Source organism: Bufo bufo, chromosome 6 (assembly GCF_905171765.1).
Source record: "Bufo bufo chromosome 6, aBufBuf1.1, whole genome shotgun sequence".
In the NCBI taxonomy this organism is placed as follows: Eukaryota; Metazoa; Chordata; class Amphibia; order Anura; family Bufonidae; genus Bufo; species Bufo bufo.
In genome coordinates this window covers 395,489,826-395,510,048 of record NC_053394.1, presented here as the reverse complement: position 1 = coordinate 395,510,048, position 20,223 = coordinate 395,489,826, and the positions used below count along the sequence as shown (strand labels likewise).

Below are 20,223 nucleotides of genomic sequence, written 5' to 3'. Positions count from 1 at the left end.
TGAGCAGCAAGCGCTTTTCCAAATTGTTAACGCCTCTCAGTGTTGAAACTCGCCCGTTTAGATACTCAATTTGCAATTCCAAACGGGTAATTTGCTCATATTTTGAACAATGATATACACCCTCGAAGGGCTTTTCCAGGACTGCATGCATCAGACAAGATGTGCACTGGACTGCACTGTCAATAATGGAACACATACTAAATGGGGATTACACAACGAAAGTGAAAAATACAATAGAATGCAGTAATAAGAAACTGATTCATTGTAGTCCCCCACTGAAGTCCCTGATTCAGAAATAACTAATTTAAAGTCACACGCTTATACAAACACACACTAGTAGACTGCAAATACGGACCGCAGCACATGCATGGCTGGCTCACGGTCATGAGCTCTAACACTGTACATATGAATCCCCTTAAAACAATTAATGATTTCCATATTCCAAGTATAAAATCAAAAACTTTAGAAATATATACTATTAACCGGATGGTATTTTGCTTTAAAAATGTATTAGGGTTAAAACCAGAGTGCCGAACATGGTGGATGGATCAAACATGGCCGCTGGATTATTGCCATAAGGGACAGGAGCCTGAAAACTAGTAGCTACCATATAATATATCAAACAGGGGCTGTTGCTGGTATGGGGTTTGGCTGGTTAGGTGCATAGCACAATATGCAAATTTCTGTTGTGACCTGCTAAAAAGGCCCCTTTTGTATGAGAGTTACATAAAGGGGCCACATGGAGTCAGTAGTTGACTACTATATTTATTTTGTCCGATAATATCCATCTCCTCCTTTCTCTACATCTTGCTGACTTTTCTCGGTCATGGAGAATGCAAAGAAGTAGAGCCAGCAAAAGATGAGGATAGTCATCATTAACACCCAAACCCTCCTTCATAGTCAACTACATGGAAAGGGAGGGACTGTAGTACCAGCAACTTGGCCAGGTACACGTTTATGAAGCATCAGGAGCAATAGGTGACATTGAAGTTGATGGAAAGAACAACTTCTGCTGACGTTGACGAGGCCTGGCTGCTGGAGAGTGGGTGCGGGCCAGTGGGAGATGCAGCGGTTGCTGCATAAGCCTATAACTCTAAACGAGTGGCACAGTTTTTACACATGTACAGTGTTTTCCCTCCACCACCGTGTAATGCCTGCCTGTTGCTTCTTTTATGAACCCGTGCACTGCTAGTGTGTTTGTTTGGCTCTCGATCTCCCACTGCTTCCACTCTGTTGTCTCTCGGGCACGCTTCCACCCTAACCCCCTGTTGATGACTATGTCCCCTTTTCATTGAGCTCCCACATGTGATCGGATACATCGTCATCTACATATGTTTAAGAGTCACTTGTGTCATCTTCACCTATCTCTTGCACTTGTCTTTGACCTCTCACATGTGCTCCCACATGTGCTCCCATCATCCGTAGTTGCATGTCTAAAGGAGTCCGCAGAGGACCTCTCCTCCAAGTCTGTGCTGGCCTGTAACTGCTTACTGTCCCCACAAAGGTCCTAGTTGCTGAAAAACAGAGCAGAGCCAGCAGCTATCATTAATTGGCTAACAGACCAAGCAGCAAAAGCAAGAGACAGGTTCAGGACAGGTTGAGTGCATTGAGGCAGTTTCTGGGCCATGCCAACTAAGCGTAGTGTCAGAAGAACCCACCAATTGCTGGCTATGTGTATCTGTTGATGTTGAAGAGCGAATTAACCATTCCAGTACAGCTGGATTACAGTGGCAGCTCTGGCCTGTTGCTGCTGCTGCTACTTGTACCGGCTAAATCAACATTTTTGCCACTTCCCGTTCCTTTGGAGGGCCCACGCAACTGTCTGTTGGCTGTAGTGTACAACAACTGTATCGGTAAAGGAAGACATTCGTTATGATAAATTTCGCTCCACGTCACACATGTACACGGTTAAATATGGTAACATACATAGTAACATAGTGCAACCTACTTAATCATCAAAGCGATGAATCAAATGTGTGACAAAAAATTGTAACTGCACCAAATGAACTAAAGGGACACACATAAAATAATCACAAATTATATTGAGTAATTGACATTACAAAAAACATAAAGAAGAAATAATGTTAGCAGCAGCAATGCAGGCTAGTGCTGCGACAAGCAGCTCATTTGCCGGACAAAGAGTACACCTGATCCCAATGCAGGGGAAACTCCAAAAAACATAAATGCCGCATAAGGCAGGCAATATTCGAACAACCCCCAATAAGATGTGAGAACCCTACTCAAGGTATACAGAAACTACACTAATATGAGCCAATATGAGGGCCAAATACAAAGCACCTCAAATGAAAAGCCCATAGGCAGTAATGGAAACAACAGTAATAGTAATGACTAAAATAGTAATAACTAAAACATATTACCTAAAGTTAGTAGGACTACAAGAAGGATCGGACCCTGGACCGGCAAAGAGCGCACCCCGACGCGCGTTTCGCTCCGCTTTTTCAAGGGGCGTATATCAACTAATAGTAACATAGTGACAACATACAGTAGTTTGAAAAAAGACATCTGACCATCCAGTTCGGCCTGTTATCCTGCAAGTTGATCCAGAGGAATGCAAAAAAAAAAAAACCCTGTGAGGTTGAAGCCAATTTTCCTCACTTTAGGGAAAAAATACTTCTGACTCCAATCAGGCAATCAGAATAACTCCCTGGATCAACGACCCCTCTCTAGTAGCTATAGCCTGTAATATTATTACCCTCCAGAAATACATCCAGGCCCCTCTTGAAGTCCTTTATTGTACTCACCATCACCACCTCCTCAGGCAGAGAGTTCCATAGTCTCACTGCTCTTACCATAAAGAATCCTCTTCTATCTTTGTGTACAAACCTTCTTTCCTCCAGACGCAGAGGATGTCCCCTCGTCACAGTCACAGTCCTGGGGATAAATAGATGATGGGATAGATCTCTGTACTGACCCCTGATATATTTAGACATAGTAATTAGATCTCCCCTCAGTCGTCTTTTTTCTAAAGTGAATAACCCTAATTTTAATAATCTTTCAGGGTACTGTAGTTGCCCCACTATAATACTACTGCATCAGCGCTACTGTCACCAATCTGTGACTGCAGATCAAAACCTGAGGATCTTCCACCAGATATGTCCTTACCCCAGACCCAAACATCAGTCACTACTGCAACTAGGACACAGTTCATACCCTGTCTCTCTGAATCTCAGTTCTGTCCCTCTCAAGTGAACAAAGTTTATGGTCCTCACCATAAATTCTTTTTTTGGATTTACATCAAGTGCTTGCCATTCCTTTATTTGTAAAAGATCCAAAAATAATGAAACGAGTGTTAGGCTGGCAGCTCATCTATGCCGCTGTCCTGTGGGCTTTGCTCCACTCCCTATGTGTATTGGGACTAGTACTCAGTGAACTTCCTTGCAGCACTGATGGAGTTAATCCTTCCCTTTTGCTCCCTGTCCAGCTGCTGACTAAGGTGCTGATCAGCCTCCCTGTTTATCTGGGCTGTGATCTCTTGTCTGACTACCTGTGTACTGTACCTTGCCTGACTATTGATTCTGCTGCTTGCTGCCTGCACTTACCTTCGAATTGCCATCTGGACGATGCATGTACTCTGTCTGCCCTGACTTTGAAATTGCAATCTGAAATACACATGTTGTTGTCTGCTTGCCCTGACCTTGTACTGTATTGCAATGGTGTCTCTGACCCCTGTTTGTCATCTGCCTTCGACACCAGGACTACTTCAGGAGATAGCAGCCTGGTGGGTTTCCTGCAGCAAAGTCCAGATTCCTGTACAGGGGTTAAAGGTTGAATACCAGGGAACCACCAGGACAATGCCCTTATGTTTAGCCTCAAGTCAAACTGGTTCGGTGACACAGTCCACACCCATTGCCTGTTACAATGTGTATATTTAATCCTTGGAGACACTGCTCCAGAGGGTCAGTATTAGCTCACCTGTAATGTGTTGGGATTCCTCAAGCATCTGAAGCATCCTGGATGTGCTAATAATTGCTCTCTGGACCTTAATGGACGACTTCTATCCAAGTTCATCACAGTTACTGGACTTTCACAAGATTAGTTATACATAAAGATGAGCAAATCAATTCTAAACTAGCTGGATTCATTACAAATTTCCTCAAATCTATTTTCAAACGAAGCCAAAGTTTTGCAACATGTCGACCATAATTTTACATACCATATTCAGTACACTGGTGAGGGAACAGGGCAGGAAAAACAGGATCGCATGACCCTGTGCAGGACCCTCGCCAGCAGGCTTGCCAATAATGCCTTGCAGTCAGCCTCACAGCCAATCAAGAGGGAGGATATTGACTGGTTTACACAATTTGAGGATCCAATCAACATTGGGTTGTATTTAGATTTCTCTCCCTATCCCCAGGACTTGTACCAAGCAACCACTGAGTATAAAGACTGTTTTTGTTGTGTTTTGCACACTTGTATGTATGTCTATTTTTTTTTTTTTTAACAAAGTACTGTACAATTTTTTTACATCAATCAAATTCTTTAATGGTTTGTCTTGTAGCCTATAACAGACCCATTTACCTCCGTCTTAAATGTATAACTGTGATTTATGTTACCATGTGTCAGCTAGAAAAGTGGCTAGTGCTACTGTGTGTAACTGCCAGATGGACTCCATTTAAATCATATTGAGGAGCTCCGCAATGGTCAATGATGGCTTACTGTGCTTCCTTCTACTCATCTTCCTCCCAGCTCCTTTATCTGTCCAGCTCCTTTATCTGTCATCCATTATAGCCCAGGCCTCATTCCCCGCCCTGCACTCTCCCCAGCAGCAGGTGTAATACACTAATCTCATTGCACCTGCTGGGCTGAGTGGAAGAGCGCACAGACCCAAAAAAATCCTCTGGTCTGTGTACTCTCCTCAGCTCAGCAGGAGAGATGACGTCTTCACACAATACCTACTGCTAGAAAAAAAATACTGTGCTATGTATTACTTTATTAATTTTATTCACAGTACATGAGCTGCACTACTGTATATGGGGACACTATGGGACAGCACTACTGCAGGAGGTGCACAAAGGGGGCATAACTACTGTGTGGGGTCAATAAGAGGCACCATTATAGTAAGGGGCAGTAAGGGGGCATTATTATTGTGTACAGGCACTAAGGGGGCATAACTACTGTGTAGGGGCACAAAGGCAGCATAACTACTGCATGGGGGCACTAAGGGTGCATCAGTACTGTTAACAGGGCACTAAGGGAGAATTCCACTGCGAAAGAGACACTGATGGGAGATAACTATTGTGTTTTTTATTCTTGACAGATAACTGTTGGAACATAGAGAAACAGCTGGTATCTTCAGATGATTGTGGTATCACACGAGTTACATTTGAAGAGAATGCCAATATCCAAGATATATCTTCATCCAATCACACAAAAAATGTATCATTTGATCCTTTAAAACAGGTCCAATCTTATGATTCATCACAGAATGTAACACAGAATAAAAGTTACAGAAATGGTGTTAAACATGAAACAGCTCAAGTAAAAGAGAGGCCATTTTCATGTCTAGAATGTGGTAAATGTTTTAAGAAGAAACCAGCTCTTGTTGTACATCAGAGAAATCACACAGGGGAGAAGCCATTTTCATGTTCAGAATGTGGGAAATGTTTTAACCTTAAAGCAACTCTTGAAACCCATCAGAGAATTCACACAGGAGAGAGGCCATTTTCATGTTCGGAATGTGGGAAATGTTTTAAGCAGAAATCAAGTTTTTTTGTACATCAGAGAATTCACACTGGGGAGAAGCGATTTTCTTGCTCAGAATGTGGGAAATGTTTTGACCGCAAATCAGCTCTTGATAGCCATCAGAGAATTCACACAGGAGTGAAGCCATTTTCATGTTCGGAATGTGGGAAATGTTTTAACCAGAAATACATTCTTGTTGCACATCAAAGAAGTCACACAGGAGAGAAACCATTTTCTTGTTCAGAATGTGCGAAATGTTTTGACCGCAAATCAGCTCTTGATGTCCATAAGAGAATTCACACTGAAAAGAAGCCATTATCATGTTCAGAATGTGGTAAATGTTTTCACCATAATTCATCTCTTCTTAAACATCAGAGAATTCACACAGGAGAGAAACCATTTTCATGTTCCGAATGTGGGAAATGTTTTCACTGTAATTCATCTCTTCGTAAACATAAGAGAATTCACACAGGAGAGAAGCCATTTTCATGTCCAGAATGCGGGAAATGTTTTAACGATAAATCACGTCTTAATATACATCAGAAAATTCACAAAGCAGAGAAGCCATTTTCATGTTCGGAATGTGGAAAATGTTTTAAGCATAAATTTGTTCTTGTTGGACATCAGAAACTTCACACAGGAGAGAAGCCATTTTCATGTTCAGAATGTGGGAAATGTTATAGCACTAAAACACGTCTTAATCTACATCAGAGAATTCACACAGGAGAGAAACCATTTTCATGTTCTGAATGTGGTAAATGTTTTAACCGTAAATCCGTTCTTGTTACACATCAGAAAATTCATACTGGGGAGAAGCCATTTTCATGTTTAGAATGTGGGAAATGTTATAGCACTAAATCGCGTCTTAATCTACATCAGAGAAATCACACAGAGGAGAAGCCATTTTCATGTTCTGAATGTGGGAAATGTTTTATTGAGAAAACATCTCTTGTTATACATCAGAGGGATCACACAGAGGAGAAGCTATTTTCATGTTCGGAATGTGAGAAATGTTTTAAGCAGAAAGGAGCTCTTGTTGTACATCAGAGAGTTCACTCAGGAGAGAGGCCATTTTCTTGTTCAGAATGTGGGAAATGTTTTAAGCAGAAAGGAGCTCTTGTTGTACATCAGAGAGTTCACTCAGGAGAGAGGCCATTTTCATGTTCAGAATGTGGGAAATGTTTTACGCAGAAATCAGGTCTTGTTGCACATCAAACTACTCACACGGGAGAGAAGCCATCTTCATTCTTAGCCAGTTAGTTACCACCCTTACGTGTTTTTATGGTAGTCAGTGTCGTTGGCTTTATTCCATCAGATACTCCTTTTTACAGAGAGATAAAACAGCACCTTGCTTTGAGTTACCAGAGGTAGCTGCAGGGCTATTCTGCAGTAGCTTTAGCCCAAAGGTTTGTGCTGGAAGTACAAAGATCTGCTCACTATGTAGAGGATGGGGATGGTTATTGCACCACTTTCTCCTATTCGAGCAGCACTTCAGTAATCGGCTCCATTCACTACAGAAGGTCCTGGAGATGCTAAATGCTAGATTGTAGATGTTTGACGTATTTCATATATGTAATAAAGGCCTCGAATGTCAGTATTTGTTAAAATGTATGATTACTTGATTCTTTTACACTATAGTTTTTAGTTTTCACTCACTGTGTCCCCACTGAGGTGTTGTGACTGGAGTTGGGGGATCACCTGGAAATGAATTATCGGTTGGGCTGTCCTCTACTGTGAGGTACAGGCTTACGTTCTACTTGCAGGCTCTCTGTGAACCTCTGTCTATTCTGCACATGTGTCTCTTCACGGCTTATGATATATGGGATGGCAATCCACTATTATGTAGTTTGCAGAGTAACCTAAACTCTTCCTATGTCTGCTGAGCCTGATCTTTACTGTTATTTAGATTTCACTTATTCGGAACTTGCAAAACCTTACCTCACAAATAGTGTAATATAGAGCAACCAAAAATCATATGTACCCTAAAATAGTACCAACAAAACTGCCACCTTATCCCGTAGTTTCCAAAATGGGGTCACTTTTTTAGAGTTTCTACTCTAGGGGTGCATCATTGGGTCTTCAAATGTGACACGGCAACTTAAAATTATTCCAGTGAAATCTGCCCTCCAAAAACCAAATCGCACTCTTTTCCTTTTACACTCTGCCGTGTGCCCGTACAGCAGTTTACAATCACAAATTGGGTGTTTCTGTAAACTACAGAATCAGGGTAATAAATATAGAGTTTTGTTTAGCTGTTAACCCTTGCTTTGTTACCAGAAAAAAATGGATTAAAATGGAAAATCTGCCAAAAAAGTGAAATTCTGAAATTTCATCTACATTTTCCTTTAATTCTTGTGGAACACCTAAAGGTTTAACAAAGTTTTGTAAAATCAGTTTTGAATACCTTGAGGGGTGTAGTTTCTAAAATTGGGCCATTTATGGGTAGTTTCTATTATGTAAGCCCCACAAAGTGACTTCAGAACTGAACTGGTCCTTAAAAAATTGGGTTTTGGAAATTTTCTTAAAAATTTTAAGATTTGCTTCTAAACTTCTAAGCCTTCTAATGTCCCAAAAAAAGAAAATGTCATTTACAAAATGATCCAAACATGAAGTAGAAATATGGGAAATGTAAATTAATAACTATTTTAAGAGGTATCACTATCTGTTTTAAAAACAGAGAAATTGACATTTTGAAAATTGCGCATTTTTCCAAATTCTTGGTAAATTTGGTATTTTTTTATAAATAAAAATGAAATATTTTGAATCAAATTTACCACTGTTATGAAGTACAATATGTGACATGAAAACAATCTCAGAATGGCTTGGATAAGTAAAAGCGTTTTAAAGTGACACATGTCAGATTTGCAAAAAATGGCCTGGTCCTTAAAGGGGTTGTCCGGGTTCAGAGCTGAACCCAGACATCCCTCTATTTTCACCCCGGCAGCCCCCCTGACATGAGCATCGGAGCAGTTCATGCTCCGAAGCTCTCCTTTGCCCTGTGCTAAATTGCGCAGGGCAAAGGCATTTTTTGGAGATCCGGTGACGTACCGGGGCTCTCCATGGGGCTGCCAGGAACCCCGGTGACGTCACCGGCAATGATGGGCGGGACTTAGCTCTGCCCTAGCCAGTAAAATGGCTAGGGCAGAGCTAAAGCCCGCCCCTCAGAGCCGGTGACATCACCAAATACACTGCCGGGCGGAAGTTTTGAAAACAAAAGAGCTCGTGTCCAGCGCGATTTAGCGCAGGGCAAGGAAGCGCATCGGAGCATGAGATGTTCCGATGCTAGCCTCAGGGGGGCTGTCTGGGTGAAAATAAGGGTATGTCCGGGTTCAGCTCTGAACCTGGACAACCCCTTTAAGGTGAAAATTTTCAGGGTCCTGAAGGGGTTAAAGAAGTCTTATTTACCTCTACCGCCAGAAAAGTATATACAGACAGCGTTAATAATGTCAAATATCCAGAGGAAAGAAACTGCATACATTTTCTGAAATGTGTAGTCTAGATTTGCATAATTACCAACTGTCCCGAGTTTGCAGAGACTTTACCTTGTTTTTAGACACAGTCCTGGGAAATTCGGGCTTTCTCAGGCAGAAAATGGGCAGAGCTAATGATAAGCCTGCCCATAAGCGGTTCTTTCTGGACAGAGTTAGGCCTTCCCAGGGACGAAGTTATGAATGTCCCGATTTTTACAAAGCCAAACTTTGGTAAGTGTGGATTTGTGTCCCATCCCAGACATTGGACCTTTTAGGCTAGTTTCACACTTGCGGCAGGACAGATCCGACATGCTGTTCACCATGTCGGATCCGTCCTGCGGCTATTTCGCCGTGCCCCCGGGCCGCCGCTCCGTCCCCATTGACTATAATGAGGACGGGGGCGGAGCTCCGGCGCAGCACGGAGGTGCACGGCGAAAGCCGCCGGACTAAAAAACTTGACATGCAGTAATTTTAGTCCGGCGGCCTTAAGCCGTGCACCGCCGTGCTGCGCCGGAGCTCTGCTCCGGTCCCCATTATAGTCAATGGGGACGGAGCGGCGGCCCGGGGGCACGGCGAAATAGCCGCAGGACGGATCCGACATGGTGAACAGCATGTTGGATCCGTCCTGCCGCAAGTGTGAAAGTACCCTTAACCAGTGATGTCACTATTACTAAATGGGAAATGCCAGTGCCTAGGGCACATTCACATTAGAACAAAGAACACAATCATCACCAATGCTTTCTGGACACTAATTTAGTTGGTACTACAACCAATGGATTAACTTCCTCTCTAGAAAGACAGATAGTACACCTAAGATAGAAATGTTGGAATGTGAATGATTACAGGTGTGGTCTGATTAGACAATGGGTCTTGCCAGAGGAGTGCATAAAACTGCTTCACCTGCCACACTGTAAAAGGTTCTCAGAGGTTACTTTTGGGTAGTGTACCTCCTGGTGAGATATGACTGCTGACTGCTAGACATGCCTCTACGGTGTACCCAGTTGACAGACTTTCAGAGGGACACATAATTGGACTAAGAGAAGCAGGACGGTTGTTTTGAAGAACTACCTGCAATCTAGGCTTGTCTGACCTAGCTGTTAGGAGGTGTTTGGAGCAGAGACTACATGATCATGCGCCTATAGGTGTTGATCTTGAAATCATATATGGTTCTGGTCAAATCATAAAAATTTTTAAAAGAAGAATATGATCAATTTATGTATGATAATCATCAACATATACATGATTGTATTCTGATGGGAAACAATGAAAGTATTAGTGAGGGGTAAAATAATGCCATACATAAACGGTTTAAGAAGAAAAAACATATTAGAACTTATCAATATACTCATATACTAAATGTTTTAATAGACAGAAAACCAACCCAACAATGGGGTTAAATAGCAGGAAGCCAAAAATGTCTGATAATATATTATAAAAAATAGAGAAAAAAAAAGATCTTAAATTCTATGCTTATGGTATTAAATCTGGGAAACTATTAGTGAGAATAGCCAAGGCACATGTCAGCATAAAACATATGGAAGCAATGAAAAAGGAAGATCACAAGGTTAATATTTCTAGCCAAATAGCTAATGTTTTTGCAGAATACTATAGTCCTCTGTATGACAGGCGAAATAACGCAGATCTGTTAGAAATTAATTCCTTTTTAAATAACATGGTTATGAAGAAGGCAACAGAAGATAATTTTGAGTACTATGTACAACAAAATATATTTAGAAGGCAAGTTATTGCCATCCTCCAGGCTAGCTTACATCACAGTTATTCCAAAAAAGGGAAGGATGAATTAGTAACAAGCTCATATAGACCCATCTCATTACTTAATCAGGACATTAATGTCCTGCCAAAATGACTTATGGGTAATTTTGGGATACTGGTGGGTAATCTTTATAAAAACCCCCAAGGCTCAGGTGAGGGCGGGAGGATCCCGGTCAAGCCCTTTTGAGTTGTGAAGGAAGACCAGACGGGTGCTCATTGTCCCCTTTACTGCTTAATTTAGTTATTGAACCTTTGGCCTTGAGTTTGTTGATAGACAATTAAATAAATGAGAGAAAAGAAAAAAGAATGCGGCACTCACAAAAAAATACTCTGTGCAGCTTTATTCACATAAAAAGGTCAGTGTCATGCGGGCAAAACACACCTAGAAGGCAATAGCAGTTTCACGCTTGTTGCGCTTTTTCAAGGTTTGAAAAACCTGTGTTTTGCCCGCATGACGCTGACCTTTTTTTATGTGCATCTAGCTGCAAAGAGTATTTTTTGGTGAGTGCCGCATTCTTTTTTCTTTTCTCTCCTTTGTTGCAAATACTACTTGTTTTTTATGCTGAGCACAACCACTACTCATATTCGATCAGTGCAGCACCAAATTAAATCCCACACCTACAGCAGTGCCAACCGTATCCTCTACATATTAAGACAATGAAACACAAGGCATAAAGATTGGACAGAAGGAAATTTAGGTGGCAATGGTTGCCGATGATTTACTCATGTACGTGAATAGTATAGATAGGGGGATTAACAGGATAATAAAGATCTTAGAGATATTCGTTGAGTTTTCTGGATATCAAATAAACCAAACAAAATCAGAAGTTTTTATTTTAGTGAAGGGTCTTGGAATCATGGATATAACCTACACATAGCCAATAAAGGGATTAAATATATTGGAATTAAGATAAATAGGAAAAGGTGCACCACAATGATATACAACTGACAACACTGGCCAATCCCTCAAGCTGATGTTAAGAACGGAGACTTTAGCCAATGTATTCCAGTCAGGAACACATCGGAGCCCTTTTGCACCACCTTAAAGGTATCTCAGTGTGGCATGGATTCCTACCACTAGACTACCTATGGTGTGTAAACACGGTCTGAGAGATGCTAAGAAACAACTTACAGCCAAGCTCCCACATACCTCCATTGTGAAATCACTCATGTAGTGGGAGAGATGTAAGTCCCACCTATAACCGGCCATGTGACACAGGCTAACAGAATGCTACCAGCAGTACACAATGGCACATTCTAAACATATCAAATGTCCCATGCCACACTGAGATACCTTGATGGTGGTGCAAAAGGGCTCCAATGTGTTCCTGTCAGGAATAAATTGGCTAAAGTTTCAGTTCTTAACATCAGCTTGAGGTATTGGCCAGTGTTGTCAGTTGTATATCATTGTGGTGCTGTCATGGATGGTGTTGAAGAAAGCTGGAACTTATAAATAAACATCCGACTGGCTTGATCCCAAACTAAGGAGCATATGGGTGAGCCCTATAAAACCCCTAGAGCTCTCCCTGACTGCTATGCCCATGCAAAGGTCTTTATGGTAGACAATTGCATGCCCGCGTACCTCATACTGTGTGACACCAGAAAACCCTATAATAGTGAGGGGACACGACCACTGGCTCCCTGCACTTAATACGGATGGAGTCAGGGTCACCTAGAATCAAGCCAGCAAGGAAAAACACTTATCTGAGGAATCAGTAGTAGCAGCATCCAGCAGTAAACAACTCATCCAGGAAGGAGTATAAACCGCAAAGTGAGGCAGTATGGGAGGGAATATAAAGGGAGACAATTAGTGTAAATAGGTGACAGCTGGGAGAAGGAAAGGAGATGACAAAGTGAAACCAAAACAAAGAACGTCATGCAAGAGGTAGAGAAGAACGTCTAACAGACCTTCTCACAGGACTGGCGGTGACAGGTGCACCTGTCGCAGTGATTTATGTATTTTTATATTTGCATCCACACATTATCCCATCTTGTGTAGGATGCTTTTGTGGTGCATGTGGTCCGCTGCCGACATCCTCCATTGTATACATTTTTGCTGGGGATTGCCGTTAGCAATGGATCACATGCAGAGGAATTGCTCCCCCGGTTATAAACACGCCACAGTGTTTGGGGGTTTTGAGCATTTCCTCCTATTTAGGCCACTTTATTTCAGTTATTTTTTTTAAAAGATAAATAGGGACATAAATAAAATGTATAATTCTAACTTCTTTCCAAACTCGAGAAAATTAAAAAAGAGCTTCAGAGGTGGACTGATCTGCCCTTCTCCATCTTTGAAATATGTCACTTAATAAAAATGGCTAGCTTTATACAAATTATGTATCCCATACAAACACTTCCTTTTCTTTTGAAAACTAGAGATAATATGGTGATCGAAAACAGTTTTCTTAGATTTAAATGGCGAAACAAAAGAGCTAGAGTGGCGAGAAACAGTATAGCAGTAAAACAAATGGACATATTGCCTTTCCTGACATATATAATTATAATGTAGCATGCATTCCAAGAAATGTCAAAGAACGGTTAAATAGTCAATTATACTTAGTTGATTACCAACTGGAGTCTGAATTGGCCAATCCTATATCCTTACAGACCCTTACATATTCTAGGAAAATGGATCATAACAATGCTCATGGTACAAATCTATTATTAAAAGACACAATAAAGGGATGGGGGATTATTAGGAAAATGTTTAATTTACCTATTCACTATGATCTTGATATGGACATAAGAATTCACCCTGCACTGTGTTGCCTTTTTAACACAATGAAATCGGACTATCTTCAAGCCCCCTTCAAGCGACAGCCAGTTTGGACCAAATGCCGGAGCCCCATTTTTCAAATCTGACGTGTCAATTTACAATCAGGTCCATAAATATTGGGACATCGACACAATTCTACTATTTTTGGCTCTATACACCACCACAATTGATTTGAAATCAAACTAACAAGATGTGCTTTAACTGCAGACTGTCAGCTTTAATGGGACTGGGACTGTCACGGGGCGCCAAAGGCGCACTCAGTCTCCCATCGGCCGCGGACCTGCTGCTTAGCTTCGGGAACGAGGATCTGTGTTTGGCCTCGTTCCCCGGGCGGCTTTGCTAGCTGGGAGGCTCCCTGCTCCTAGGTCTGCCTTGAGCACCGAGCTGATCACTCGGTGCTCGACTTGTCTGTCTGTCGGTCATGTGACGCTAGCCACGTCACATGACCCTCAGATCCCACTATAAATACAGGCAGCCTGCTGGCCACAGGTTGCTTGTTAATTCTAGGTTCCTGGCTATTTGTTGGACTACTGATTACTCACCTGATCCTGTTCCCTGACGATCCTTTGCCTGCTCCTCCTGTACTGCGCATCCATCCTGGTATTGTGACCTCGGCTCCCACCTGACTACTCTTTGCGGACTCCTCTGGTACTTCTCTACTCTCCTGGTATTTGACCCCGGCTTCTCCTGACCATTATTTGCTTAACCCTTTGTACTTCGTAGCTCTCTTGGTTCTGACCCGGTCCGTTCACATTCCGTTATTTGTCTTGTCTGTCTTCCCAGCATGTATCCTAAGTTAGGGTCTGCCGTCTAGTTGTCCCCTGTCATTAGGACTTACGAGGCAAGTAGGCAGGGCCAGGGGTGAGGGTGGAGCGCAGTGGTCACTATCCTCCCCCCTGTGTGTAGTGTACGTGACCGTCACAGGGACAGAATAATAATCATAAATCAAACTTTCACTTTTTAATACTTGGTTGCAAATCCTTTAGAGTCAATTACAGCCTGAAGTCTGGAACGCATAGACCTCACCACACGCTGGGTTTCATCCCTGGTGATGCTCTGCCAGGCCTCTACTGCAACTCTCTTCAGTTCCTGCTTGTTCTTGGGGCATTTTCCCTTCAGTTTTGTCTTCATCAAGTGAAATGCATGCTCAATCGGATTCAGGTCAGGTGATTGACTTGGCCATTGCATAACATTCCACTTCTTTCCCTTAAAATGGGTCATTGTCCATCTGCACTGTGAAGCGCCGTCCAGTGAGTTTTGAAGCATTTGGCTGAATATGAGCAGATAATATTGCCTGAAACACTTCAGAATTCATCCTGCTGCTTTTGTCAGCAGTCACATCATCAATAAATACAAGGGAACCAGTTCCATTGGCAGCCATACATGGCCACGCCATGACACTACCACCACCATGCTTCACTGATGAGGTGGCATGCTTAGGATCATAAGTAGAGTTGAGCGGACACCTGGATGTTCGGGTTCGATGGGTTCGGCCGAACTTCAGAAAAAAGTTTGAGTTCGGGACCCGAACTTGACCCTGAACTTTTGAGCACTAAAATGGCTGTAAAAAATTTCATGGATAGGGCTAGAGGGCTGCAAATGGCATCAAAATGTGGTTAAGAGCATGGTAAGTGCTCTGCAAACAAAGGTGGATAAGGAAATGGCTTTAAATACTAGTGTTGAGCGCGAATATTCGAATATCGAATTTTTTTCGCGAATATCGGCACTTCGCTAATTCGCAAATATTTCGAATATAGTGATATAAATTCGATATTTCGAATATTCTTTTTTTTTTCTTTTTTTTTTCTTGTTATATTCTTTTCTTTCCCACTTCCCTAAAGTTGTTCTTACCTGTCCTTTGGATTCCTGGCTTCCTGGCTGCTCCAGTCAGTGCCAGTTGCCGCTTCTGCCGACTTCCGTGCTCATGGAGCGTCCCATCACCATGGGAACGTCTCCATATACTAGAATGTACTGTCGGATTTGAGAATTACGTTGAAATCGCAATTCGATTATTTCAAGTTATAATAATCGAATTTCGATTTTAACTTAGCACTGCTATATTCCATATTGGCATATGGAATATAGCAGTGCTAAGTTAAAATCGAAATTCGATTATTATAACTTGAATTAATCAAATTGCGATTTCAACTTGGACCTGGTTTACTATGGTTGGCTTGGTAGAATTAGCGAATATGACGAATGTATTCGTCATATTCCACAAAATGAATATAACGAATGTATTCGTCATATTCCACAAAACGAAGATAACGAAGTATTCTGCATCTTCGTTTTAGCTACCTATTCGTCAACTTCGCTAATTCTAGCAATCATATAGGAAAGTTTACTATAGAGACAGCTAAGTTTAATTCGCTATTCGATTATATGACTGCTTTTTAAAAAAAAAATATAGAATAATTATAATACCTGATAAATATTATTATTATTCTATTTATTAAAAAAAAGCAAAGTAATATTATCGCATAGCGAATTAAACTTAGCTGTCTCTATAGTAAACTTTCCTATATGATTGCTAGAATTAGCGAAGTTGATGAATAGGTAGCTATAAAACGAAGATGCAGAATACTTCGTTATCTTCGTTTTGTGGAATATAACGAATACATTCGTTATCTTCGTTTTGTGAAATATGACGACTACATTCGTCATATTCGCTAATTCTACCAAGCCAACCATAGTAAATCAGGTCCAAGTTGAAATCGCAATTCGATTAATTCAAGTTATAATAATCGAATTTCGATTTTAACTTAGCACTGCTATATTCCATATTGGCATATGGAATATAGCAGTGCTAAGTTAAAATCGAAATTCGATTATTATAACTTGAATTAATCGCATTGCTATTTCAATAGGAGAGTAGCCTTTAAGTTAAAATCGCAATACGCGATTATTTAAATCGCATATTAATCGCGATAACAAGAATAATGACGAATATTTCGTCGAAATCGAATATGGCACCTGCCGCTCATCACTATTAAATACCATAAAATATGTAAAAATAAGAAATAATAATCTTGATCTAGGAGGACTAGGTCCATATGGAGTAGGAGGTTGAGGGGGATGTGGCGGTGGAGGAGGAGGAGGTAGCCTACACTGCTTTTTGGTTTTAAATTTATTTATATTTTTTTAAATTAGGGTACACCCCAAAACATTGGGAAATATAACCTGTGATAACCCCCTCCAGTTGTGCTAAACACACGTTCAGACAATACACTGACTGCAGGGCAGGCCAGCACCTCCAAGGCGTAAAGGGCAAGCACAGGCCATGTGCCCAATTTGGAGACCCAGAAGTTGCAGGGGGCAGAACCATCAGTCAGTTCGTGTAGTGTGCAAACATACTGCCCCACCATGTCGCACGTCCCCGTGATGTTTACAATCCAATTGGATATCTGCTCTATCAACTATCAATGTTCTTTTCTGCACCTACCATGTTGATCACGGTTATCGGTGAATCAGGGTTCCATGCCGGAGAGGGAGCGTGAGAAAAAGAGACCAAATTTAAGGGAGATAAACTTATTGTAAAATGTCAACACAAGAATGTAACAGAAAAATTACAGAAATGTATTAACCTGTCTACTTGGTAGATCAGGGGTCTATGACAGAAAAAAATTGTTTATTGTCACTCGAAAATGTAAAAGAAAAATTATCGAAATGTATTAAGCTGTCAACTAGGTAGAGGAGGGGTATATTACAGCCAAAAATTGGTGAATTTCACCAGAAAATGTAACTGACAAATATTTTGTTTTAACCTGTCTACTAGGTATAGCAGTGGTACTTCACACCCAAAAAATTGTGAATTTCACCCGAAAATGTAACTGACAATAATTTTTTTTTTTTTACCGGTCTAATAGGTATAGCAGTAGTACATCACACCTAAAAATTTGTGAATTTCACTAGTATATGTAACTGACAATTTTTTTTTTTTTTTTTTTTTACCGGTCTAATAGGTATAGCAGTGGTACATCACACCCAAAAATTGGTGCATTTCACCAGAAAATATAACTGACAAAGTAGTGAAATTACATAAAATAAAAAAATTACAATTTGATTTATGATGTGGAGGTCCATATGAAGTAGGAGTTTAAGGAGGCGGTGGACGTAGCGGTATAGGTTGAAGCGGCGGTCGAGAAGGACGAGGTAGCCAACACTGTTTTTTGGTTTTAATTTTATTTATTTTTTATTAGGGTACACTCCAAAAGAGTGTGAAATATCCAAAATACAAGAATGAGCAATTGCGCTGCAGTATAACAATGGCTGGTTGAGGCCGGTATACATGTCTATTCTGCACAAGGTACGGACAAGTCCTGTGGGATCCATGCCTGGTTCATTTTAATGAACGTGAGCTTGTCCACATTGGCTGTGGACAGGCGTGCTAAACACACGTTCAGCTAATACACTGGCTGCAGGGCAGGCCAGCACCTCCAAGGCGTAAAGGGCAAGCTCAGGCCATGTGCCCAATTTGGAGACCCAGAAGTTGAAGGGGGAAGACCCGTCATTCAGTACGTGTAGGCGTGTGCACACATACTGCTCCACCATGTTGGTGAAATGCTGCCTCCTGCTAAGACGTTCCATATCAGCTGGTGGTGCTGGTTGGTGTGGCATGCTGACAAAGCTTTTCCACATTTAGGCCATGCTAACCCTGCCTTATGAGGTGCTGGTGGTGCCCCAGCTGCGTTGGCGACCTCTTCTTCGTCCTCTGCCTTCGCCTTGTGCTTCCACTGTGCCCTGGCTGTCAGGTGGGAATGCCACCAGCAGCGCGTCTACCAGCGTGCGCTTGTACTCACGCATCTTATGATCACGCTCCAGTGAGGGAATTAAGGACGATACGTTGTCCTTGTAACGGGGATCCAGCAGCGTGGCCACCCAGTAATCAGTACAAGTTAGAAGGTGGGCAACTCGGTGGTCGTTGCGGAGACACTGCAGCATGTAATCGCTCATGTGTGCCAGGCTGCCCAGAGGCAACGAAAAGCTGTCCTCTGTGGGAGGTGTATCGTCTGTGTCCTCTGTATCCCCCCAGCCATGCACCAGTGATGGCCATGAGCTGGTCTGGGTGCCACCCTGCTGTGAACATGTTTCCTACTCCTCCATCTCATCCTTCACCTCGTCATCCTCCAGAACTGTGCCCTGGCTGGACATCTGTGTACCTGGCATTTGTGGGTGCAGGAACCCACCCCCGGAGCCACTTGTGAATGACTGGCTGGAAACCCTATGAAATGATCCCTCTTCCTCCTCCTCCTCATCCTGTGCCACATCCTCTTCCATCACCAGCAGCGTTTTTTAAAGGAGGCATAGAAGTGGGATAGTTACGCCGAGAACGGCGTTATCGGCACTGGCCATGTTGGTGGAGTACTCGAAACAGCGCAACAAAGAACACAGGTCTCGCATGGGGGCCCAGTCATTGGTGGTGAAGTGTGCTGTTCCGCAGAGCGACTCACCCGTGCGTGCTGCAGCTGAAACTCCACTATCGCCTGCTGCTGCTCGCACAGTCTGGCTAGCATGTGCAAGGTGGAGTTCCACCTTGTGGGCTTGTCGCATATGAGGCGGTGAGAGGGAAGTCCAAAGTTATGCTGCAGGGCTGACAGGCGAGCAGCAGCAGGGTGAGAACGCCGAAAGCGCGCACAGACGGCCCGCACTTTATGCAGCAGCTCTGACTTATCAGGGTAATTTTTAAGGAATCTCTGCACCACCAAATTCAGCACATGTGCCAGGCAAGGGATGTGCATCAAACTGGCTAGTCCCAGAGCTGCTACGAGATTTTGCCCATATTCGCACACCACCAGGCCGGGCTTGAGGCTGATTGGCACTAACCACTCATCGGTCTGTTTTTCAAGGCCCGTCCACAGCTCCTGCGCGGTGTGGGGTTTGTCCCCCAAACAGATAAGTTTTAAAACTCCCTGCTGTTGTTTACCCCTGGCTGTGGTGAAGGTGTTACGCTGACCAGATGAGGAGCCGGTAGAGGATGAGGAAGCGGAGTAGGAGGAGGAAGCAACAGGAGGCAAACTGAAGCGCCCTGCAATCCTCTGTGGTGGAAGGACATGCGCCAAACTGCTATCCGCCTCAGGCCCAGCCACCACTGTATTTACCCAGTGTGCTGTTATGGAGATATAACGTCCCTGACCGTGCTTACTGGTCCACGTATCCATAGTGTGGTGCACCTTGCCACAGATGGCGTTGCGCAGTGCACACCTGATTTTGTCCCCTACTTGGTTGTGCAGGGAAGGGATGGTTTACCTGGAAAAGTAGTGACGGCTGGGCACGACATACTGTGGGACAGCCACCGCCATAAGGCCTTTAAAACTATCCGTCTCCACCAGATGGAATGACAGCATTTCAAAGGCCAGTAATTTAGAAATGCTGGCATTCAGGGCTAGGGATCGCGGGTGGGTAGGAGATGGAGAGCTGTGTTTGGGAGATGGAGAGCTGAACGCTTCCGTGGGACATTGTGGAGATGCTTGGTGACCCAGGTGTTGGTGTTGCTGGCAGATC

The 20,223-nt window shown here is 42.7% G+C and overlaps 1 protein-coding gene across 1 annotated transcript; it reads left to right on the top strand.

Annotated features, from left to right (window-relative positions):
• Nucleotides 1-5,641: 5,641 nt before the first annotated feature.
• Nucleotides 5,642-7,550, top strand: LOC121005758 (oocyte zinc finger protein XlCOF7.1-like; the record flags this gene model as incomplete). Its single annotated transcript, XM_040438525.1, has 2 exons — nucleotides 5,642-5,643; nucleotides 5,679-7,550. Coding segments are annotated over 2 exons (1,287 nt in total), but the record flags the coding sequence as incomplete, so codon positions are not given.
• Between the last annotated feature and the right edge of the window lie 12,673 nt (nucleotides 7,551-20,223).